Source organism: Cibotium barometz, chromosome 32 (assembly GCF_041138505.1).
Source record: "Cibotium barometz isolate CiBa-2024 chromosome 32, ASM4113850v1, whole genome shotgun sequence".
Taxonomy (NCBI): Eukaryota; Viridiplantae; Streptophyta; class Polypodiopsida; order Cyatheales; family Cibotiaceae; genus Cibotium; species Cibotium barometz.
In genome coordinates, this window is record NC_141077.1 from 46,506,211 (window position 1) to 46,531,652 (window position 25,442).

The window sequence follows — 25,442 nt, forward strand, 5'->3', positions numbered from 1 at the left end:
TCAAAGAAAGTTGATAATGAATCTGCATCTCCATGTACCACATGTATTTTGTCACAAAGCTCCTCCCTGAAAACTACTGCCACTCCTCCAAATCCTCTGGTACCTCCTACTGTGTGTGGCTAAGGACGGAGCATTGATTCCCATCTATAATCCCGCACGTCAGGAAGCCACTCGTTTGTACGTCGATGGGTCTCCGTATACATAGCAATATCAGTGTGTCTGAAAGTATCCTCAAAGTATCCTGCATTGTTCTAAGGGCTCCATTGCAATTCCACGCCGTGAATCGCAAGGTCTCATAGGCCACGCACCGTTAGGCGGGCCTCCTCTTCGTAATGATGACTCAGCCATCTTTGTATACCGCCCATTTTCCCTCTTTCCTTGCCTAAGCACACGCGGCATGTGTTCCTTCCAATGTGCTATATGTGCCTGTGTAAGGTCCACATCCAAATAAATCTTTTCCCCCTTAAGGGCCATCCTTTTGGAGAGGAAGGCCTTCTTCTTCTCCAAGTCACCAAACTTGATGATCAATATCTTCGCCTTGGTTTCATCTCTGCCTACTCACCATGCTCTAGCAATGGGAACATCAATGGCTCCAATTTTTGTTGCAAGAGCTTTTGCATCCTCTTAGGGATTTCCCTTATCTTCCCAACCAACTACGCACACATGTAAGGCACGTGCCCATCTCTTGGCTTCCTCTTCCAATGTAGCATTCATCACCTCTACTTTATTGACTGGTGTATCCTTCTGCTTCTTTACTACTTCAATCCATGGGCTGACTTCCTTAATTTGTTTCTTTGTGGCACTGGCAATTTCAACCCATGAATGCATTTCCTTCTCACCCGCAGCCACTTTTGCCTTACATGATTCCAAAGTGTTTTGCATTTCTGTGATGTCTTTTTCGCGGTCAGCCATACATGTCTTCAAGGTGCCTTCATATGATGCAACCGTTGTGTCAGTCTCCCGGAGCATGTCATTCTTTCGTTTCTACATCTCTTTTTTCATTTCCGTGTGCATCAAGGCTTGGGCTAGTTCCATCTCAACCCATACTTGGGCTTGCATTTCTCCCTTCAATTGGGCATATATCTCTTCGTTCAGCGTTTCGTATATCACTTTCTTTTGGGCATGCATCTGCTAAGTCCATTCCTTTTCAAGCTCCTGTCGCATGGTGCTCATCTGTGTCCTTATGTGCAGTTGTATCTCCTCATAAAGGGCCTCATCTCGTCGGGCCATCTTCGCAAGCCTTCGTTAGCCAGGGGACATGATCCCTTCCCTCAGTCTTCTACGGTAGGCATTTGGTGCCTTTGTGAGGGTGTGAAAGATTGTTTCACCATCCTGTTCTTCCTCTTGGGATTGAGACAAGTTACAGAGAGGGAAAGCTAGAGGGGGTCCAAGCTAGGACTGACACATGGCTGGTTGCTCTCTTTGAACAAAGGAGATAAGATCTGGGTGGTGGACATTAAGCTTTGTCCATCTTGGGAAATCAGTGTGTGCAAACACATGGGTGGTTAAAATTTATAAGTGAGTTTTTGTTGCCCATAACTTAATAAAGTGTGTACACACTTACTTATAAATTAATGCTTTAGTTATGACCAATACTTACCACCTGTCACATGCCACATAACCATATTAGCAAACAAATTCACACGCATGGTTCACGGGCAGTGGGCGTCTCCTTGCTTGGAACTACACATATGCAGGCCAACACATGAAGATGCTATGCAATGCAATGCAACATTGGTATGGACATCAATATTAAGGTTCATGCATAGAGAAAGGAATATGAAAGAAGAACCTACTAATGTCAGGGTGTTACTTTGTGGCAATGAGCCAAAAATCAACAAAAGTGAGATGCAACGTGGATTGAAGGATCGGTACTATGAATGTACTCCTGATAGAAACCAGTGTAAGCATGTGCACATCTCACAGATATACTAAAATCTCCTAGAATATGGAGCTAATTGATGATCGAATCTGTAAGGCAATCTGTGAGTATTATCAAATCTAGAGTAAGTAATTACAATAGATGGAGATTGGGGGATATATTATGAACGGCACGTGAGAGGGGTAGCGATGGGAAAGTAATGGCGGATAAGCAAAGTCAAATAAGGATGTAATAACACTCAATAAAACAAAAAAATGTAAGTGATAACTACACGAAAAGGATGTGGGTAATGACAAAGGTGCATGAGAAGACTCACTCACATAACATTGCGGAGTAGGGTCGGGAGAGAATGCAATGAATGAAAGAGACTTGAAAAGAAAATAGATAAGCCCATTGTGCAGCGAGACCATTAAGGGCACTCTCACCCCTCTAGTTGAGTCCATCGGATTCATTTGGACTGACATCATTTATACCCTCTGTGGCGAGTGGGGGAAGCTTTGGGGCAGATCGGATTGCATGCGTAGACGAGGCGAGGGCTTTTTGTGCACATGGCACCGGGGGCCCTTTCTCTCTGATCATGCCGGCGAGATCACTTGGCATTACAAGCACCCCACACAACACACTCTCCCCCCTCCTCTCTCTCATGAGGTAGTTTCCCTCTGAGAGTGGCCAGTCATGGAGGGAACCACCCTCCCCATTTTTCTCTTGCCTCTTATGAGGGTTCTGAGCACGTACACTTAGCCTATGGCTGGCGGATAAAAAGCACCTACTGGCAGTGAAAATGGCAACCACGGGAGGATATTGGGCCCAAGGCTTGTCGGAAAAAAAGAGAAGTTATGGTACAGATGGAAGTGTCGTGAAAATTGCATATGGATGCATTTTTATCATAGCTGTTTATTTTTAGGGCCCCAACGCCATTCTCAGTTATGCCTGTCATGAATGGCGTTCCCATGTTTGAAATACAAACTGCCAGTCAATGGATCACATTGGCATTTTTATCATAGCTGTTTATTTTTAGGGCCCCAACGCCATTCTCAGTTATACCTGTCATGAATGGCGTTCCCATGTTTGAAATACAAACTGCCAGCCAATGGATCACATTGGCATTCCCAACAGTCACAAGGCCATTGATATGCAAGTCGGGATTTTTTCTCCTCAAATCCAAGAAAATTAAGAAAAATTCAAGGCTCCACCCAATCCTTGGAATGCAGTCTTTGCATTCTTTTTTTCCCCATGATTAGATCCTTCTGTACTCGCAAGGCTTGGTCTTCCCATCCGAAGGTGTTGCAATTTTTGGTCCCAAACCAGCCACGATACGAACTGGGGCTTGTGGGGATTATAACTGGGGACCTTCTCTCGTGAGTCACAAGTCCTCACTGTTGGGCTACATGCCTATTGGCATTAGCTTATGTTAGTTCTTCTCAGAAATATTGTATTGAAAAGTGTGTAGCATGTCCTTACAAAGAAAGATGAAACGTGTCCTCATTATGACATAGCACGATGACTTATGCTTGTTTCATAAAACGTTTGTAGGGTTGTTTTCTTAAATTACATTAGGATGTTTTGACGATGATGGTTTAATTCACGGAGAGAATGTGCATACTTCAGTCACTTTATGCTGATGAATCTAAGAAAAAGATGGTGTACTGCATGGCAGGATTATGGGCTCACTCCTTATCAACATATGACTATCAAGGTGATATTCTTAACGCAAAACTGTATATTCATAATGTCGTTTTATTCTTTCCTAGTGCCAACGATGGAAAACAATCCCGAAGGATGAAGTAGTTTATAATGTCGATCCTAATCTTTTATGCAGAGCTTCTCGATCAAAGCTGGAGAAGATCTGGCATGTTTCTCTATAGGCCTGTATTGGAAAAGTCTTGTTGTCCAGCATACACAATCCGTCTCAAGGTAGACTCCTTCAAAAAATCAAAGGAACATGTTCGTGCAATGCGTCGGATGCAAAGGTATGTACCAGAAGTCTAATATAAAAACCAATTGAACTTGAAAGGCGAAACATGCCAAGGCTCATCTTTGGATATTTTCTTTGATGCAGGTATTTAGATGGAATCTACACCGGCCCTTCTACGAAGGAAGAGGAGCATAGAGTGGCCAAGGTGGTCCTCGAAAGCCATGTGAAACTTCAATGTGAGACTGGTAACATGGATATGGACTGCAAGAATACAAAACAGGAAAACTTCAGCAAAAATTTAGAAAAGGAGAAACAGAAGCTTGTGGAGATGGATGACACTGCAAAAATCCTGTCTGCCAAAATCGATCACGCCATCAAAGACTGCATTTTATATGATGGATATCCTGCTGATGTTGAGATTCCAAGCATAACAGTGCAGAGGGTTCAGCAGTCATCTTCAAAAAGGGGCATGAAAACTCGAAGTGGTGAAGTCTGTTACACTTGCAGTGTTGCTTTCTCTTGTGCGGTGGTACTTTTGAAGCAGAAACATGGTTGTAAGCTAGTAAGTAATGCATGTCTACAAGATGCAGGAGACAAATCTGTTCTTGGAAAGGTGGCTGCTGTGCTAGCTGATACTATTGCTTTGAAGTTGCAGAGCTATGACAAGCTTGCTGGTATCAAAGTGGAAGCTTGCAATGGCCACCTCAACTTCAGTCTGACAGGTTCCGATTTGTGCAGAACAACAAAATCGGGCACCACTAGCAGCATAGTTGATTCCAAATCTAAGCAATCAACAGTAGTATCAGGTCCTATTGAATCTTTGCAACCTCTTGGGGTCACAGGTGCAAAGCATACGTTGGAAATTCGCACAAGAAAATCATCCTTTGATGCAGAAGAGTTTGCTTTGTACAGAAGATACCAGATGGCGGTTCACAATGAGAATGCAGAGGATGTCACAGAAAAAACTTTTCGAAGGTTTCTTGTGGACACTCCGTTGGACTTTGTGCCACCTTCTGAAGAACGGGCTTCTTTCTGTGGTTTCGGCTCCTTTCATCAACAATACTTGATCGATGGGCGTCTTGTGGCCGTCGGTGTGATAGATATCTTGCCCTCTTGTCTGTCGAGTAATTATTTCTTCTGGGATCCAGACTTGTCATTCCTGTCCCTTGGAAAATACTCTGCCTTGAAAGAGATTGAGTGGGTGCAAGAAGCAAAGAGAGATTTTCAGAGTTTGAAATACTATTACCTTGGGCATTACATACATTCTTGTCCAAAGATGCATTACAAAGTGGCCTATCGTCCATCCGAGCTCCTTTGTCCTGTAAGGTTTCAGTAAGTTGCTTCACTTCATCTTGTCAGATCCCCTTCAATAATTTATTGATTATAATTAGCAGCATCATAACCTATTGACTGAGTTATGATCAATTAAGAAGCTCTGCATTCTATCTCGAAGTATATTATAATTGGTACTCTATGGTCTAAGAAGGATGACAAACTATGAGTTTGTTTGGTACTTGCTCATGCTATGCATCATGTAGTGTTTCCTTCCTCATTGATTTCAAGAAAAACATGGAAAGTTGCAAACAGGTTGGGAAGGTTGGGAAACATACAAGGGACACGCTACATCAGTAACCACATGGTCAAAACGCGACTGTTGATTAGGTAGACTTTGTACACAATGCACATGCCCAGTAATACCATGTTTATGTGTTCCTCTTCCTGCGTGGGTACTGATTCTTCCCCATCCTTCACATATGCCAGTAAAATACAAGTATTCATCTGAGAAGTATGCCAAATCATAAATAATAAATTCTCAAACCATAAACAACTGCATGTGTGTGTGTGTGCCCTGATATAGTAGCTGGAGCAGCCGGTACAAATAGGTGCGTTACAGCTGGTACACACACAGCAGGTTCTCCGCAGGAATGGCCAGGTACATAGTATTGTATGGTACAAAATGTTCAGATAAATTGTCTACCTCCATTAAATATGATGTGAACACCTTAATACATGCTTCTAAACCTGTGTTCATGCGTGGATTCTTCCCAAATCCTCGGAGCCTTGCCGGACAAATTTCCCATGCGAGAACTGGGCTCAAATAACCATCTCCATGTACAAAGAACTGTTTCAGGCGCATGGTTCTTTGTCAGATTCCCAAAGCTTGTATATATATATATGTATATATATATATATATATATATACATATACATATATATACATATACATATAGATATACATATACATATATATCTATATATATATATATAGATATACATATACATATACATATACATATATATATATATACATATATACATATATATACATACATATATACATATATATGTACATATATATATATATACATTCCAAAATATCAAATAGACAAGGGGGGCTCAACCAATGTAGGATCAATATATAATCATATATTTCCATAGAGATCCATGAGTCCATATTTACTTAAATAAATCCCATTCTGGGAATCCAAAAAGCCATGTGAGACAGGCACAAAAGCCTTTTGTGAATATCAATGAGATAAATCATATGCCAATGATATGATATAACCATCATAATCCCCATAAGTATATGCTGGACATGTGCTTCAAGAGCCAACCGTGTCTCCAAATCCACCAACTCCAAGGAACAATTCCGTGTTCCCCAATCGCCAGTACACCGTTGAACCATTGAATGCATCTACGCTCCACAAGCATCCATACATGTACAAGCATGTGCCCCAAGTAGAAGATCGAAACAAGGAGGGACGCAGATGAAGAATAAAGAGTGTCTCGACAAGTCTTCATTGGATTTGAGCATAGAGATCAAGCCCTGAGCATACCAAATTCTAGTCTACTAACACTTGGCTTAGACATGAGTCCCCTGTCAACAAAGTGTGAGTCAACACTTCTCTTTGCGTAGATGTAAGCCCCCTACCAACCAAGCGTCATGTCCACTCTTACCACTTGCACTTCGTGTTAGTACTCTGATCACACACCTTGAAGGGGAGTGGGCTTAAGTTTGAAATATAAGATAAGAATCACTCACAAGCATAGATATCCTGGTGTTCCATAAGCATTTCTAACACACATAGTTTATAGGCATTTCAGCGATAGAATCATCACAGAGAGCCTTAGTTTTCCTTGGAAAACTATCCAAGAAAAGAAACAATCCACTTCTCCTTCCATATCCATACAAGGGTAAGTAAACTTAAAAGTAAATGTTGCTAAGTGAACAACAAACAACCATGAAAAGTACTTAGCTTTTCTTTGCCAGGTTCATCATGAAGCCAAAAGATATTTATCCCCACCTTATCCCATAGAGGTTGCCTTTAAATTTTACAATATGGGCCTGCGAGCTCCGCCCCCCCCCCCCCCCCCCCCATCCCCCGCTGCTTCTCACCATCGCGCCCCCCTCTCCCCCCCCGCCAGTCCCCCGCATTCTCCTCCGTCCTCTCCCCCGCCTCCTTCATTGCGCCCTCCCTCGCCTTTTCTCCCCCGCCTTCTGCCTCGCATCCTCCCCCGCCATCGCTCCCCCGCCTCCTTCCTCGTTTCCTCCCCCGCCTTCTTTCCCCCCCGCCTTATCCTCCTCCGCCTCCTTCCTCGCTGCCTCTCCCGCCTCCCCCCCCCCCCCCCCCCCCCCCCCCCCCCCCCCCGCTTGCTTCCTTCCCCCGACTTCTCTTCCCCCGCCTCTCTACCCCCCTCGCCTTCGTCTCCTCCGCCTCTCTTCTCTCCCCCGCCACCTCTCCCCCCTCCACTGCGCGTTTTTTGTTTTTTGTTTTTTTTTTGTTTTTGTTTTTTTTTTGTTTTTTTTTGTTTTTTTTTCCCTCCGCCTTCTCCCTCTCCTCCCCTTCCGTCTCGCCCCTCCCCCCACCGCTAGCTCCCTCCCGCCTCAGCTCCCCCCTCCCTCCCCCCCCGCCCCGCCCCCGCTATCCTGTAGCCCTCCGCCTCTCTTTTTCCTCGCAGGGCTGTGTCCCTCCCGTTGGTGACCCCGGTTTCTGGCCTTTTCCCTCTGGAGGACTCCATGGAAGCCGCTCCGACTACCCCTGCCGATTCCGGTCTCCGTCTGGAGTTCACAGCTGAAGATCTTCAGTTGTTTGTTTCCACAGTATCCGCTCTTGAGGCCTCCTCCTTGGTCTGCAAGATAGTGGGTAGCCGTCCGATGCAGAGAGAGCTTCGCGACCTTTTGCAAGGCAGCCTTGTTGGCGTGCCCGCCAAGATCGTCAGCGTAGATTTTTTGGGACGTGGCTACTACCAGGTGGATTTCGAGTCCCCCCAGGCAGCTCAGATGGTGCTGGCTCGGAGCCCCATTGCCCTCCGCTCATCCCGGGCGTTCCTGGCGCGATGGACTCATGGTTTCGACCCCGCTTCTGACCCGCTAGCAGGCGCGACAGGTTTCCCCGTCACTATCTGCTTTCCTGGACTCCGTAGGGAGTACTTGCCCCTCTTGTCATCCATTGGCAAGGCGTTCGGGCAGGTGGTGGAGACGCCTCAGACAGCGGCTTCAGTGATTGCTCGGGCAGCAGGACTCCCGGCCATTCGTGTTGTGGTTCCATCACCGGAGTCCCTCCCGAAGACGATCCTCCTCCCTTGTCTTTCTGGAGGACATCTGATACAGCGCGTGGAGTATTCGGGCCTCCCCGGCCAGTGTTACACATGTCGGGAGATGGGCCATCTCGCACGCGCCTGTCCCCGCAAGGGGGTTCATCCTTCACGCTATGCCGCCTCTGGACCCCCTGCAGGAGACCCGAGTGGTGGCCATCCACCTCAGAGACCGGACATCCCTGGCTCGCCACAACAGGCGCCATCATCTGACGAGCAGGCCCCGGCGGAGGATGCCGCGCAGACCCAGGAGGCTGGCGGATGGTAGGAGGTTCGCCGGCGGAAACGCCCGGCCCGCAGGGACCGTCGCAGACGCCAGCAGGCAGCACAGGCTGGCGGACAGGCACCTACCCGCACTTATGCTCCAGTCAGGGATAGGCGGCCAGCAGGTCCCACCCCGATGGACAAGGATTCAGACTCAGTGCCCGTTGTTGAGGCCGCTGGTGGAGCCTCCCACGTGGAGACCCCGCTCCCGCCTCCCCCCGCGGGGGGCCCCGCCCCCTCCTTGGAGCAGATTCCTGAGGATCCCGGGCCGCACTCTGCGACCCCCGGCTCCCCTTCTCCTCACCCGGAGAGCACTCCTTCCACCCCCCCCCTCTCCCCCCCCCCCCCAGCCCCCCCCCTCCCGCCTCCCCCGGCGGCCCCCCCCTACACCTATCCTCTGGCAGATGCCTCTCCGTCCTCTCCTCGCTCTCCCCCCTCCTCGCCGCGAGCCCCCATCCCTCCCTCGGCCTCTCCAGGATACTTCGCCAGACCACCCACTGCCCCGGGGCAGCGCAGCTGGGTAGAGGCCAGAGTTCAGTCCAGCGGCTGCTCCACTGCCACTCCGGGCCGGTGGAGATGACGATCCTAGCTTCGCCCGCCACAGAGTTCTCTCCAGCCTCCCCTGGGGGGCCCCCGCGAGTGATGGGGCTACCAGTGGATTACGGTTTTTTCAGGTGCCTCCAGCTGGATGCTGGCCCGTTCGAGACACTGGTCGCGCCCTTGCGAGTTTGCGTGGTGTGCCATCCCTCTCGTTCTCCTTCAGTGGTGAGCAGCATGGTGGCTTTCTCCTTTCCTCTCAGTGTTGCCCCAGACACAGCATGGGATTGCAACTCTGTAGAGGAAGTTTTGCGTGATCAGATACTGGAGTTTTCTCACCACTTCAGCGACTTGGGGCTCACGGACCTACTGCAGACCCGATTACACTCAGCCCGCATGAGCTTGTTTGGTATAGGAGATTGGCGGGCGGATCCGGTCCACACCTCAGTTGAGGCGGTGCTACTGATTCTCCTCCATGCCGCCCCGAGGGTGCAGCCGACCTTTAAATATATATATGCTGAGGATTGGTCTCATGCCTATGCCCTGGACAGGGCGAAGGCGGAGTGGGGCTGGACACAGAGACAGGTCACCCTCTTTTTGGAGAGACTCCGCACCCGGACAGACAGTGACTATTCTCCCTCCAAGCCGGCGCCCAAGACTCACAGAGTGGAGGGCAGATCATCCGGGCCGGCTGAGAGGGGTGAGCCAGTGGCGGCTGCTTCACTTGCCATAGCTCATCCATGAGGATCCTCTCATGGAACATCCAGGGTCTCGGTGGACATCGCTGCTACATTGGTCAGGGCAGACTTCGCCAGGAGATCCAGAGGGCTCTCGTTGGAGGACCCATAGATATCCTTTTCATCCAGGAGCACCACCTTTCTGCCAGGCGTACCCGCACCTGCGGGAAGATCTTGCCAGGCAGGAGTCACACTTTTTGGTCACCGGCATATGGCTCCCAGGGGAACCAGGGTGGAGTATGCATCTCAATCAGCGAGCAGCTTCTATCCGAGGTTGTGGACTCTGGCACTCTGGTCCAGGGTCGAGCGCAGTGGATCATCCTTCGGGTTGGGGAAGACCGCATTGGCTTCCTCAACTTCTACCCCTAATGGGGCAACCGGGAGAGTCGAGTTCTGGAGCACCATTAGGCAGTCCCTCCCCTTGGCAGACCACTGGTGCCTAGGAGGGGATTGCAACATGCTGGAGGATGCAGAGGACAGGATGGGGGGCAGCCAGGAGACCATTCATGGGCCGGAGCTCGCTGCCTGGGAGGAACTAGTGCTGCAGGTGAGAGGCCAGGATCCGTGGACTCTCCCGGAGTTTGGCAGGTTGCAGGGGAGTCTATCTTTTTCGCGCTCGGATAGACGGGCCACAGGAGTTAACCTTTCCCGCATCGACAGGTTTTACATTGATGAGTGGGCTTGTGATAGAGGTGGCACTGTGGGCATACTTGCAGGCTCCTCGTTTTCAGACCACTTTCCAGTGCTTCTCCAGATCGAGGACCCTACGAGAGGAGAGCGGGGCCAGAGCGTCCGGATTCCAGATTGTCTCATAGAGGAGCCCGAGATTGCGATCAGAGTTGAGCAGGTCTGGCAGGAGCTGCAGTTCAGGAGAGGAACGGCAGCCAGCGATCTTGCCAGTGGCTTGCAGGAGATCAGTCGGATGCTCAGACAGGCTGCCTTGGACCGTCTGGAGGCCTTCAGAGAGCAGGAGAGGAGCCTACGGAGGAGTCTAGCGTCCCTCCAGAGACTCCAGGAGAGGGATCCTACGAGCCCTTGGATCTCAGAGCAGATGGAGTCAGCTCGCACTGAGATCAGATCCATCGAGGAGAGGAGGGTGGAGTTCCGATTCCATGCTCGGGCTTCTTTTTGGACACAGGCTGGAGACAGAGTGACTCGAGATTTCTTTGAGGCGACAGGGCCTCGCTTCAGACGAGAGGGTCTCAGGCGTCTTCGGCAGGCTGATGGCCAGGTTGTGGTGGATCCCCCCAGGGTTCGGGCGATAGCCACAGATTTTTACAGGGATCTTCTCTCTGCTGAGCCAGCAGATGACAGGGTGAGAGAGGCTCGGGAGGCAGTCTGGAGCTTCACGAGACCGGTTGTGCCGGCCCATTTGTAGCACTCCCTTCTCTCCCCCTTCTCGGATACGGAACTGGAGGAGGCTCTTCAGGCATTACCTCAGGGCAAATGCCCAGGAGAGGACGGTCTCTCAGTGGCTTTCTTCCAGAGGTATTGGGGCCTATTACATAGGGGCTTCAGATTGGCATTCCAGGAGATTATGGAGTCGGGAGTCATGCCGGACAGCATGGCAGAGGGGTTGATTCACTTGATCCCCAAAGAGGGAGGAGACAGACTGGAGATTAGACAGTGGAGACCGATCACCTTGCTAGGCACGGCCTACAAGGTCCTAGCTAAGGCGATCAGTAGGCGGCTTCAGCCTCACCTTCCGGACATCATCCACTCCACGCAGACAGGCTTCATCCAGGATAGGAGCATTCTGGATAACATTTTCTCTTTCTGGGAGGCTACGGCTTTGGCTAGATTTCGGCAGGAGGATCTGGCAGTGCTCCTTCTCGACTTCGAGAAGGCATATGATCGGGTGGACTGGGCCTTCTTGGAAGGCACTATGGAGAGGATGGGCTTCCCCCCTCAGTGGATCTGTGGGGTCTCTGCACTCTACACATCGGCTCATAGCCAGGCGCTGATACAGGGCGTGCGCGGAGAGAGGTTCCAGCTCTCGCGCTCGGTGCGGCAGGGGTGCCCCTTGGCGCCCTTTCTTTTTCTTTTTGTGGCGGAGGCCATGAGCACTTTTTTGACGGCACAGGATACAGGTTTGCGGGGCCTCCAGCTTCCCATCCGCACCTCGGAGGAGCTCCTAGACTCGGAGTTTGCGGATGACACTGCTGTCTATCTTCAGGGAGGTGAGGAGAACCTCCGCCGCTTCGCCTCAGCCATGGACAGGTTTTGCAGAGCTTCGGGTGCTTTGATCAACTGGCACAAGTCGTGTGGGTTGTGGGTCAGTTCTATGCCCCCCCCCGACTTGGAGGCCAGTTGATGGTTTTCAGTGGCTGCCCCCCGGCACTACAGTGCGTTATTTGGGATGCTATGTGGGCATTGACATATCTCCGGAGCAGCAGATAGCCCCCCTTCTTCTGAGCATTCGGAAGAAGCTTCTGTATTGGAGTACCGCTCGTTTATCTCTGGCTGGCCGAGTAGTTGTGGCCAACCAAGTTCTGCTTGCTACCATGTGGTACATCACTTCTTGCTGGGCCTTCTCGCGGGCGTGCATTGGCCAGGTGCAGAGGCTCATCAGGAACTTTCTTTGGTCCGGTGGCGACGGGCGGCCCGCCAGGGCCAAGGTGGCATGGGCTGTGATCACTCAGACGAGGGAGAGAGGCGGCCTGGGCATTGTTGATCCTATTTGCCAAAGCCGAGCTTTGCTTGGCAAGTTGGTAGTTCGTGGCCTCCTGCCAGGCGATGAGCCGTGGAAGGAGTTTCTTGTTTCCAGGATGCTCAGCCGCACTCCTTCTCTTAGCGGCCCCTGGACCCCCAGCATCAGGTGGATCTTTACAGAGCAGCGATCCAGAGGAGTAGGCCTTGGCTTTGAGGAGCGTTTTGCAGCTAGCCTTCTGAGGGCCTGGGCGCATCTGAGGCCGTCACTCTTCCAGACTCCCCCGGGCACCAATGAGGAGCGCCTGAGGCAGCCATTGATCTGGAACCCCTTGATTCGACTTCCCAGCGGCCATATGGTTGGATCGCGGCCTCACGTGTCGTGGGGCCCGTTGAGCTCCCCGGCGCAGCCCAGTCCCTAGACGACTGGATATGTTTTCAGCAGCTGCCTCTAGAGGCTCAGGAGAGGAGACTCAGTGGGATGAGGGGCAGAGAGTCGATGAGACAAGACATTGAGGCGGCCATCCCCCGGGAGTGGCGGACCCCAATACAGGACCCTCCACCTCCACAGTGGATGGGTGTCTTTACTCGGCATGAGATCCTTCTAGCAGTCTGCGGCACAGTGGAGAGAGTCGCCCCACTCACTTTCGAGGTGGGAGAGGGTGGCCAGCTTCAAAGAACACGACTGGATTTGGATGGGCTCCAAGGTTGTATTCTTCAGAGGGTGCGGGTGGTCGGCTTTCATCAGAGACAGTGGCATGTAGACCCCTCACCGGCCTCGATAGGGGAGGATTGTTCTTGGAGATTATGGGCTTGGGACAGCAGGCCTCTTATTCGCCTTCAGTGGGATCCAGGTGAGTGGTTTTGGCGAGATCCCTACTCGGCCCCCACCAGCCCAGGCATCCCCTTTTTTCAGTACACAGCGAGGCTGGGGCGGCGGATTCAGAGGCATAGGATAGCGAGCACCCCGGCGGCGGCCGAGCATTGGCGGCGACAGGGGCTCTCCCCTGCCTTTCTTAGGGACTTCTGGCAGCGCCTTTGGGCGAGCTTCCGGCCCCGGAAGGTGACGCTTTTTCTCTGGCTCACAGCGCATAGAGGACTGGCTGTGGGGGCTTGGCTAGCTTTTGGCAGACACCCAACGTCCTGCCCTCGGTGCGGCCATGCACAGGAGTCGCAGCGACACTGCTTATGGGATTGCCCACAGGCACAGGAGGTCTGGCAGCGCGCTCTCAGGATGGTTTTTGCAGGCTCACCAGGTGAGATGCTGGTGACGTGGGGTGCGGTGGCTTGGGCCACGGACACCGGCCCGGCCCTTGGATATGAGGACGTCCCTGGCAGTGCGACCATCCAGGTCTCTGACAGGGCGATGGCGGTGGTTCCGACGCCAAACTTCTCTTCGGCAGCCCCTCAGGAGGGGATCGGGCACAGATGGGAGATGATCAGCAGCATGACGGCTTGGCACATATGGAGAGCCCGATGCAGGGAGGCCATTGACCGCCAGGCGACTCCACCGGCGGAGGTCATACAGGCCCTCTGGGTGGACATCATTCACACCTTGAGAGGACACTGGGGGAAACTCCATGGGGGAAACTCCAGGGCGACTCGGACCGCATGAGAGGGCGCCGCAAGGCTTTCCTCCGCACGTGGCAGCCTGGCCCTTTCCTCACCGCGAGGGGCGAGGATGTCACTTGGCACTATAGGCCTCCAGTTTGGCTTTTCTCACCTCCCACATGTACTACTAGGTAGCCCCCCCCAGAGAGCGGCCAGCCACGGGGGTGGAGCTCAGGTGTTCACTGTGGTTTTATCCCTCCTTGCGAGGTGAGCTTTGTAGCCTTATGGCGTTTTCTCATTAACTAATAGAAGGATCGTTTTTCCGGGAAAAAAAAAAGAAAAAAAAATTACAATATGATCCACGATACCCTCATAGAAAGGAATACTAGCCATGGGCACAAAAGCCAATTCTATATTTCCAAGATAGATTCCATGAACCCATAAATCCATAGACCAGATTATCTATTGTGCATCTCTGGACGCATGACTCCTCCCACAAGTGGATGGGCTGGCTGTTCTTAACTACACTATTAGCAAGTATTTATGCCCTCAAAAGATTGTCTTCACACGAGTGTGAAAGAGTCATGGCTTTGATACCAATGTAATGGAAGCAAGGGGCTTGCACACATACCTATTTAAGCTGGCCACAACCTTAAAAACACATCCACATAAGAGAGACTGTGCTTGCGTTGGTGATTCCGCCGCCTTCTTCTCTACACCCGCCCTCTGTTGCTTGTGCCTTCTTCTCTGCCCCTGCCTTCTTCAGCTGCCCCCACCTTCTGCTGCTTCCGGCCCTTTTGTGCCCACCACTGCCCCCCTCCCGCCCTTGCTCCTCCCGCTTTTCCCTCCGCCGCTGCCCCCCGCCGCCTCTACCCTTCGCCTCTCCTGCACCCGCCTTGCCCCCTTGCCTCCGTCCCCGCTTCCTCTCCTACCTTGCTTCTGCCCCCCGCCGCTTCCTCTTCCTTGCCCTCACCGCCTCTTCCTCCCCCCGCCACCTCTTTCCTTCAGGATCATTCTTTCATTTGGATTCGAGTCGGTCGCCCATTGTCGATTGCCTCTATGGCTTTTGCCACAGCCAATCTTTCGTCACCCCCACAGGCCACGAGAATCATCAATTTTTGGCAAGACGAGCTCACCTCCCTTCAACGCAACATTAACATTGAGGTCCAGACCACCCTTGTTGCGAGGGTTTATGGCTCCTACCCCTCTCGCTCGTTGCAGGCCCGTGAATGGCTTCTAGCAGCTCTCCCTTTGGAGCTTATTGTGCACTTCTAGGATACTCGTTTGCTTGGTCCAGGCTTCTTCTAGGTGGACTTTCATTCTCTAGAAGCCACTTCTCAGGTTTTGGCTGGCAGCCCTTTCCCTCTTGGCCCCAGAAAGATTTTGTTCTTTCAGTACTAGGTGGACTTTGATCTAGTGGTGGAGGATCAGCGGTCTCATTGCAGCTCCCTGCTCTTCCTCGGTCTTATTGGAAGCTCTTGGCTTCCATAAGGGCATTCTTTGGCTAGGTTTTAGAGGCACCGGCCCTTCCGGGCTCTCCCACCTCAACTGTTACTGCCACTTCTACCCTGGGTCTTTGTGCTTGTTCCTGATCCATCGATTATTGACGACCATATCATGCTTTAGAGATCTGACGGCTCTCATTTTCACCAGAGGATGGAGATTGCAGGCAGACCTGAGCAGTGTCGGATTTGTCGTCGACAGGGCCAATTGCTAGAGATTGGCCCAGATCGAGAGGCCATGCTAGGAGGCAGCGTGGTCCTACCCATCAGATGCCTTCTGTAGTTGCCCAAACTCCAGTTGCTCCTATGCCCTTGCAGAGCACACAGCCTTGGGTTGTGGTTAGAGATAGGAGGCACCCTCGAACCCCCGTACTTGCCCCTTTACCCGCACCCCTACTGGAGCACCCCAACCCTTATGCAACTCTTGCCTCACATGATGTTGATCCTTCTTTGAAGGATGAGGCTCTGCAGACACAGGATTTGGATCCCTCGCAGGAGGATGTTGCATTATAGTTACAAGATGATTGCACCCTCGAGGATGATGTTGTGCAATTGCATTGTCATGGTACCTCCTCTCCAATTTTGAGGACCAGTCCTGGCTTTTCCCCGGAGTGGGAACGAGAGGTAAGGTTTTCATTGTCAGATTTTTCCTCCCTTACCTATGTGAGACGTACCTCCGTCTCTAAAGGGGGGTCCTTCGTTGACCACGAGATCAAGTCGTTCCTACTCTGAGTCCTTATGAGGATTGTCTCATGGAACATTCAGGGTCATGGGGGTTTTTTCCGGTCGACGGAAACAAATTGCCAAAACTTGGCTTCATTGTGTAGTTATAGTTACAGGTGCACCTATGGATGTATTGCTCTTGCAAGAGCATAAACTGGATGCTAGCCACTGTGGGAGATCAGACAAGCTTCTCTCAGGACACACCTTTTGGTCACCAGCTATTGGTACCAAAGGTGGTGTCTATATCTCTGTTTCAACTTTGGTCTTGCCTTGCATCATTGGACATGGTGTCATTATTCCTGTGAGAGCGGAGTGGATCCTTCTTATGTAGGGTACTACACGCATTGGTATTCTCAACCTCTAAACCATAGAGGTGAGAGGTTCATCTTTTGGAAATCTCTCACTACGTTGATGCCTCATGCTAACCATTCGATTATTGGTGGGGATTTTAACATGGTTGAGATGCCAATGGATAAAAGAGGTAGACATGAGGGCTTGGTGCATCCTCTTGAGAGAGCGTCTTGGGAGAGGTTTATACTCTTCATTCATGGTAGAGATTGTTGGCATGAGGATGACATTTCGACGAGACCATCCACTCTTCTTTATTCATGGTCTAGCAAGAAAAGTGTTGCAGGATGTATTTATGCACGGTTAGACCGATTTTATGTGGATGATTGGGTGCTTGATAGAGGGAGGCATACTTTTATTGCTGCAGGCACCTCTAAATCGGATCATTGCCTAGTGGTTTTATGCATTGGAGATCCAAGTCTCCATGGATCGGCACCCCATGTATGCATCCTTGATCATTTATTCTTAGATGCAGAGCTATCACATCGCATTTTTTATATTTGGAGATCTCATGGTTTCTCGCAGGCCTCACAAAGCCTGGCCTCTGCTCTCTGTGATGTTAGTGACTTTTATCACACATGTGCCCTTTCTGAGAGGCAAGAGGCCTTGGATTTAGAAAGGGCTATTAGACATAGACTAGCTACTTTACAGAAAGAGCACAAGAAACATCCTCATGCTCAATGGGTTGCAGATTCTTTATGTACGGTTAGAGCAGAGCTTCATCACTCTCTTGAGCAGCGTACGGAGTATCGTTACCATGCCCAGGAATCCTTTTGGATCCAGATGGGTGGCAGATGCAACAAACATTTCGTTGCTACTCACGGCCCATCTCATGCCAGAGATAGTGTCAGGCAGTTGCAGGATTCACATGGCAATCTTCATTCAGATCCTCTTATGGTTGACAGATTGCCACTGATTTCTATCGCTAGCTTCTTAGGGCTAATCTTGACTCTAACTTGAGACACAGGGCACAAAGGAAGGTTTGGAATGCGTTGCCACATTTGATCACTAAGGGGATGTGTGCTGTTATGGATGCCCCTTTTTCTATGCAGGAGTTCAGCCATGCTCTTCATGCCTTAGCTCATGGTAAGTGTCCAGGGAAGGATGGTCTCTCCCTTGTTTTCTCATTACTTTTTGGGATGAGATTGGGGCTGAGATCACATCGGCTCTCCCGGAGTTGTGGGACACAAGTTCTATTCCTTCTTCTCTCACTAAGGGGCTTATCTATCTTATTCCTAAGAGTGGGGATAAGACATTGATTGGCCAGTGGAGACCTATCACCTTACTTATAAGATTCTTGCTAAGGCAGTGAGCATTAGATTGCAACCAATTTTGCAAGATGTCATTCATGATACTCAGAATGGATTTTTACATGGAAGGAGCATCTTTGATAACATTTTCTCATTTTGGGAGGTCGTGGAATGGGCCAAAGCCATATGGGTTTCTCTCAGAGATGGATCAAGGGAGTTTCATGCATGTATCGTGATGCCCACAGTAGTGTGCTCACTTGCGGTGATAGAGGAGAGCGGTTTTAGATCTCTCGAACAGTACGACAAGGTTGCCCTTTAGCCCCATTATTACATATCATAATTGCAGAAGCCATGAGCATCTTCCTCCGCTCCACTGTTGGTATTTCTGGATTGAGGTTGCCTCTTCGTAGTCAAGAGGAGCTGGTTGACTCTGAGTTAGCTGATGACACAGCCATGTTCTTGAAGGCCTCATACATATGCTTATGTTCCTTCCGGGTAGCATTGGAAGAGTTTTGTTTGGCAGCAAAGGCACTCATTAATTGTCACAAATCTGTTGGTTTTTGGATTAGTGACTCACTGAGAGTTTCTTGTGGTGCAGAGCTTGGTTTTACTTGACTCAGAAGAGGATGCACTGCTAGATATTTGGGATGCCAAGTTGGGGTTGATATTTCTCTTGTAGAGCAGTTTGCTTTGGTACTTATGACTATCCGGAAGAAGCTTCTTCATTGGAGCTCCAGGAGATTAGATTTAGCCTCCGGAGCATTGGTGGCTAATCAGGTATTGCTTGCCTTGGCTTGGTTTTATTGCCTCTTGTTGGTGCTTCTCTCGTGCGTGCATTGGTCAATTGCGGAGATTGATCCGCAATTTTCTTTGGTCAGGTTTGGATGGCACCACAGACGCTCGTGCCAAGGTAGCTTGGCTCAGAGTTATTCAACCCAGACGATAGGGGGGGCTGAATATTATTGTTCCGTATATTCAGTGTAGGGTGTTGCTCTGCAAACTTGTAGTCAGAGGTTTCCTACCAAGGACTGAGCCTCGAAAGGATTTTTTCTTGTCTCAGATTTCTGGATGTACACCCCGTCTTGGGAGAGATTGGCTGTGAGCACACGGTTGTTGTTCACAAAGGCTGATATTAGGGCACCATCTTCCCCTCTTATTGCAGCCATTGTCAGAGCATGGAGAAGCATGAGACCATTCTTGCGACAAAGGCTTCCTAGGTCTTTGGATGAGGTTGACTGACAACCTCTTATGTGGAACGAGCTCATCAAGGATGAGGCCGGTCGGCTACTTGGTGCATCTCGTTACATGCAGTGGTCGGGATGGGAGAGATGTGCATACATAGTTGTTGCTTGGAAGACCTTTAAGAGTGTTCCGGTGGATCGGAGAGCTACATCCATTCAGCATCTTAGGGGCTCTCGCATATGTATTGATCAGATTGATGCATCTATTCCACATGAGTGGCTCTCTGGGACCTTTCATGGAGACCATCATCCAAGTTGGCTGGGAGTATTTTCGAGGATAGGCATACCTCTGTAGGTCATTGCTCTCCCGGGCCAGGAGGCTACAAATTGCATCATCTATTCTATCATGCCTGGAGGGAGATTGAGGAGATGTAGCATGAAGGGGATCATCCCAGATACTAGGCTTAGTCCAGTGAGGATTGTTGGTCGTTCGGAGAAGCATTGGTTCATTGATCCTTCTCCTCAGATCGTGGCTGATGGCTCTTGGTGTTTGTGGCTATATGGTGGCAGTCCTATCAGATATCTTCACTAAAATCCAAGAGAATGGAAGTGGATTGATGCCTTCGATCCATTGAAAAGCCTTTCCTTTTTCAGTTTCATGGTCCGGAATGGCAGGCTTCTCCTCACTCGACAGATGCATAAGATCCTTACTCTCAGGCCTCATTGGGAGAGTTATAATCTCTCTCCAGTGGTAGAGCGCAGATATTGGCATAGGCTTTGGTATTCATACAGAAGGAGCTAGATCTCTCATTTCTTTTGGTTATTTTTACATGGTGGTCTCCCCACCAAATGAAAGTTGGTACAAGGAGGGCTCTTTATTGGACAAATTAGCCGAAGCCACATAAATGATCAAGTGAAATTTCTTTGGTACCATAGTTTCATGTAACCCCCAACCAAAGCCAACTTTTTTGATGGGAAGATTCTCTCTGATAACTGCAGCTCGTCTAGCTGACCAGTAGGATTATGTTTTCTTTTGGATCCCAAACTTGGCCCAAGACCTCCATGGTCTTATGTTACGTATTTGGTCTCATAGTTCATTTTGGCCCTTTGCAAACTTTAATTTAACTCGTTCTTTCTTTTTGCTGAATGAAGGAGAGCATCCACTTTCTGTGGCTGATCATGTGCCTCATGGCTTCAATATCAATGACTTAGGAGATCTGTGCTTTTTGCTGCCTGCAAAATTGCCTTCAATATAAATCACCGGACCACAACATTGCTGAAGTACCTTTGTCTTCAAGATGTCATTCACTTCTTATTTTCAAATAGGGTACCTTTTGTATCCGTTATCCTTAACTATTCTTCTCCTTGCTTTGTGACAAGGTGTTCAGAGCTTGCACCTCAGAGCTGCCTTCATAGATTTTCTTCCAGTTATTATTAAAGAAGGGTAGTTCCTAAATCCTCAAACATGAGAGGAACTCTCCTCCAACGTCTGGCAAGTGGTCCCAAATCGAAGTAAGCTTGAGACCATCAAGGCCAATGTTATGATCTCTAGGCTGTGACTTCAAACCAAGACAGCAGATTTCACATGTGACATAAATACCATAACCACAAGTACCTGAATATAATGTAGAGTAGGGAAAGCTACACGTTGCAATGCGAGTACAGAGAATATCATTTCCCACCATTATTGCGAGTACAGAGAATATCATTGCTCACCATTAATGTCAGTTTTTTGTGTTGTACATGCTGTGTTGATGCAGGTGGGTACCCTTTGACCTTGCACATCCTTTGCTTGACAAGCAGCCTTATGTCTGCCTCTCAGATAGTTTGCATGAGGCTGCAGTGCAAAAGAAAGATGACTTTTGGATGGAAGAAAATTCATGTCCTGTTTTGGATGGGAATGATTCAAGCAACAGAACAAGAGACATGGATGTCGATGAAGTGGGGGGCCCAAGAGTAAATGGAGTACTGCCAAATGTTGATAAAGCTAGCTCCGGTATAGACAGGGAAAACATAAGCAATGTTCTGTTGAAGATAGGCAATCAATACCTGCAATTCAAGGTATTGCTTTCTCTTTTTTTGCATGAGGTGTGCACCAAATTAGAAAAAGGAGTACTCATAATTCTAATGGCTCTGGGGTTGTGTTGCACGTGAAGAATCTGCAAGGGTGGGTAGAAGTGCCTCTAGAGAATTTGGATGCATTGATGAGCAGCCTTCGAAATTACACCAAGCTTGTGGGTGCCAGTTTAGCAGCAAGAATGGCTTATGCCTTGGATTGATCGATATACACATACTGAATTGTCAAGGCTTCATGCTTGCAGCTTGGGGATGTGAGAATTTCAGGCATGGAATACACTTGCCAGCTGATTTGATATTGATCATTGTAAATACATGAATTATATTTTTAAGGAAATGGTTTCTCTTTGAAGATGTAAACGAGTCCTTTATTGTTGGAATGAGGGAGATGCAACCTGCAATCTAAGGTTCACTTGGTAAAACACTCAATATTCTAGACTTGCTTGGATGTTGTACTTGTTATTTATGTTACTAAATCATATTCCACAACTGTATAATCATGGTAGCTGAAGTAATCTAATTAGTTGATAGGTTTCCAATGCATCCACTGGATGTACAGCCTGATCAAATCCAAAATGGATTAGAATAATGTAATTTTTGCTTTAGTCGTTCCCCTTGTCATGAAGAACTCTTCTAAATTGTTCCATCGTATGAACCCACGCCAAGTCTGAGGTATTGATGTTATGATGCCAAAGACCTATGTAAGAACCCTGTCCTTTTATTGTAAAGATCTTGCAAGGCCATGGTACTTTAGCTCCAAGCAACGAGCCGTGCTCTCAAGTCCGTCAAAATAATCATTCACTAAACGCTCAGGCATGTACATTGCTAACAAGGCCCTGTAGAAACCCAATAATGCTATAATACATGTATGGCAAGGCTAGAGAATGTAACTTGATTAGGCTTTGTTGGGGTAGGAGTAGTGCATTTAGGCAAACCATATATCCATAGTATCATGAGCAGAGTTGGTGTTTTACCCCCACCTGTTGGGAGAAAAATCCTTTTCTCCAAAGGCGGCTAGAGGATTGTTCTTCCGATACTGCTGGATGGGAATACCACCAGTCATGATACTCGTTAGTGACCCATGCCTTATAATAGATGTTAATGTGAGAGTGCTAATACCAAATGGCTCTTTATTCAGACATGAGTGCCATGCATGACCACAACAGGGCAACATTTCCAGACACTGTCCGAGAGCTAGGGGTTGCACTAACAGACAGCACAAACGCACTCCATGGGCTACAGCCTGCGGTTTCTATACTGCCCACTGCCACCAAACCTCAGCTTGTTTGGGTTTAGAGATGGGTTAGTAGACATGCACCCACTCTTGATTCACCCAATGATTACGTGAAATCCCATTATAGCGATACAAGTGCAGTTGACGCGTCACCTTTGCAGCATTGTGGATTAAATAGGGATTTATTGCATGAGGATCTATTGCATGGTGATATATAGTAGAGTGTGCATGCAGATGTGTCAGATGTACAGGCCTTACATCTTGGTGATGATGTTCATGTTGACGGTGTTGTATGCCCCTTGATTACCATCACACATGAGAACTTTTCACCCCTTATAGGTAGGTGTACTATAGACCTACGAGTCGCCAAACTAGATCTGGGACCATGTTTTTGTCTCCTTACCATGAGAGTTGTCTCATGGAATGTATAGGGCGTTGGTGGTGTCTTTCCTCACCATCGGAAGAAAATCATAGCAGGAACCAGCTTTACCCTACAAATATGGATGGTCCCATGCATATTTTGCTCATGCAAGAGCATAATCTTGATGTCGATGATTGCACTAGATCTAGAAAGCCTTTATTTGAACACACCTTTTGGTTCGCTATAGATGGAACAGCTGAATGTGGAGTATGTACTTCAAAGAGACATTTGGATTTATGCTTTATGTAATTGGTCAGGGAATTATTATCCCTACCAAAGCACAATGCTCCTAACCTTAGAGGAGAAAGGGAATGCCATTATGGACTCTCCTCGAGGCAAAGCATTGTTGGAGGTGACTTCAACATGATTGAGCAACCTATGGATACAAAGGGAAGACCTGAAGGCATCGTTTACCCGCTTGAAAGGGCATCCTAGGAGAGATTTATCATATTCACTCTTATTTTCCTAAAGAGTTGTGTAGGTTTCATTTATGCCAACTTAGACTGTTGTCATGTTGATGATTCGACAATTGATAGAGGTGGCACTATCTTCATTGCTCTAGGCACTATCTTCATTGATAGAGGTGGCACTATCTTCATTGCTCTAGGCACCTCGAAGTCTTACCATTGCATTGTAGTTTTGTGCATAAGAGATCTCCTAAACAAGAACTCTCCTCCCAGAGTACGTATACTAGAGTCTCTTAAATTAACTACAAAGTTATCATGGCACGTGAAGGGTGTTTGGAGAGTTTGTGATGCTCGACTCTAGGCAAAAAGTTTCTCTTGCCTTAAAGAGTGTCAATGATCTTTATCACAGTGTGGTCCTAGCTAGGAGGCAAGAGATCTTGGATAGAGAGAGAACCATTTGGCTTAGATTGTGTGGTTTGTAGAGAGAACTTGAACACCCTGATGCCCTGTGGATCTCAAATGCATTTTGCATTGTTAGGGCTGAGTTGTGGGACTCTTTGAGTAGCGTACATAGTTTCATTATCATGTGCACGAGTCATCCTCGATTCAGATGGGAGCTAGATGTAACACACATTTCTTTGTTGCCCTCCCATAATAGGGAATGCGTAAAACACGTAGTAGGAGAGTGTGACATGATTAGGAGGATTACCTCTGATTTTTATAATCACTTGTTATCTGCAAAGGCTAACTCCTGTCAAAGGGATAGGGAGCAACAAAGGGTTTGGGATTCCCTACCTAGGCTGATTTTGGATGACATGTATGCATTACTTGATGCCCCTTTTTTGACTAGACATGTGATTCAAGCTTTACCACATGGTAAATCTTCTTGAGATGATGGCCTCTCCCCCATGTTTTTCATGAGATCCGATCACTACGGCATTACAGGATATGTGAACACAAGCTCTATGCCTTCTTTTCTTTTCAAGGGTCTCATCCCTAAGGGTGGTGATAAGTGAGGTCGATCACATTGCTCGGGACTGCATACAAAATTCTTGCCAAAGTAGTGAGATGAGATTGTTGCTAGTATTATATATGGTCATTCATGACATACAGAATGGATTCCTCCAAGGAAGAAGTATCTTTGATAACATCTTTGCCAAGGCAATGAATTAAAAGTAATTTTGAAATACATGACTTATATGTTTATGAAAGTACTTAGTATTTTTGCAAGTGTTTTGAGTACTTTTGCAAGTACTTTGAGAACTTTTAGAAGTTTTTATGAATACTTTTGCAGGGACTTTAAATGCTTCTGCACTCTTTTTGAGTACTTTTGCAAGTGCTTTAAGTACTTTTGCAAGTGCTTTAAGTACTTTTGCAAGCGCTTCAAATACTTTTTCGAGAACTTTGATAACTTTTAAAGGCACTTTATAAACTTTTTCAAAGTCTTTAAGTACTTTAAAAAGTTTTTTAAAATCTTTTCAAGTACTTTGAGTACTACCTCTCAAAAACTTCTAATTTTTTTTGTAAGTACTTGGAGTACTTTTGCAAAAACTATGAATACTTTAGTAAGGACTTTGAATACTTTTGCAAGTACTTTGAGTACCATTGCAAATCTTCTGAGTACTTTTGTATGTAGTTTGAGAAGTTTTGCAAGTACTTTGAGTATATCTGCAAGTATTTTGAGTACTTCTGCAAGTACTTTAAGTATATCTGCAAGTGATTTGAGTACTTTTACAAGTACTTTGAAGACTCCTACAAGTCTTTTGAGTACTTAAGCAAGTACTTTAATGTTAAATTGATTCTATAAGTACTTTAAGTACTGCCATAAGTACTTTGAATACTTTTTCAAGTACCTTAAGTACTTTTACAAGTGCTTTAAGTACTTCTTTACAAGTTCTAAAATTGTTTATTTTTGTTGGAAATACTTTTCTATTTTCAAGTAGTTTCTATGTACTCTGAGGCTGATGATGAATTCAAAACATTTATTATTCAAAGAAGGCACGAGACACTCTTGGTCGAGGAGAAAGAAGATTCACATCATTGTCACCTTGTCTCAATGATTTAGTATAAGAGCTGAAGCATGGTGAGACATTCACCATACTCCCTACCCCTCATGAGAAGTGCACATCACCATCCATTGTACCTTTCCTAGGCAATTGTGTTGGGTGT

General features: G+C 48.0%; 1 protein-coding gene across 2 annotated transcripts in view; it reads left to right on the forward strand.

Annotated features, from left to right (window-relative positions):
* Positions 1-21,633, forward strand: part of LOC147620257 (arginyl-tRNA--protein transferase 2-like) — a 44,124-nt gene extending 22,491 nt beyond the window's left edge. Inside the window, exons 3-7 of one of the 2 annotated variants that reach the window (XR_015261763.1) lie at positions 3,540-3,578; positions 3,702-3,852; positions 3,942-5,129; positions 20,516-20,647; positions 20,896-21,016. Coding sequence is in view for 1 of the 2 variants with exons in the window: in XM_086772436.1 (XP_086628562.1) it covers positions 3,540-3,578; positions 3,702-3,852; positions 3,942-5,129; positions 20,896-21,196; positions 21,292-21,414 (1,802 nt within the window). In the remaining variant the exon portion in view is untranslated. Of the gene's footprint in view, positions 1-3,539; positions 3,579-3,701; positions 3,853-3,941; positions 5,130-20,515; positions 20,648-20,895; positions 21,197-21,291 lie in introns of those variants that run through there. The other variant, XM_086772436.1, reaches the window with a different exon arrangement.
* The last annotated feature ends 3,809 nt before the right edge of the window (positions 21,634-25,442 follow it).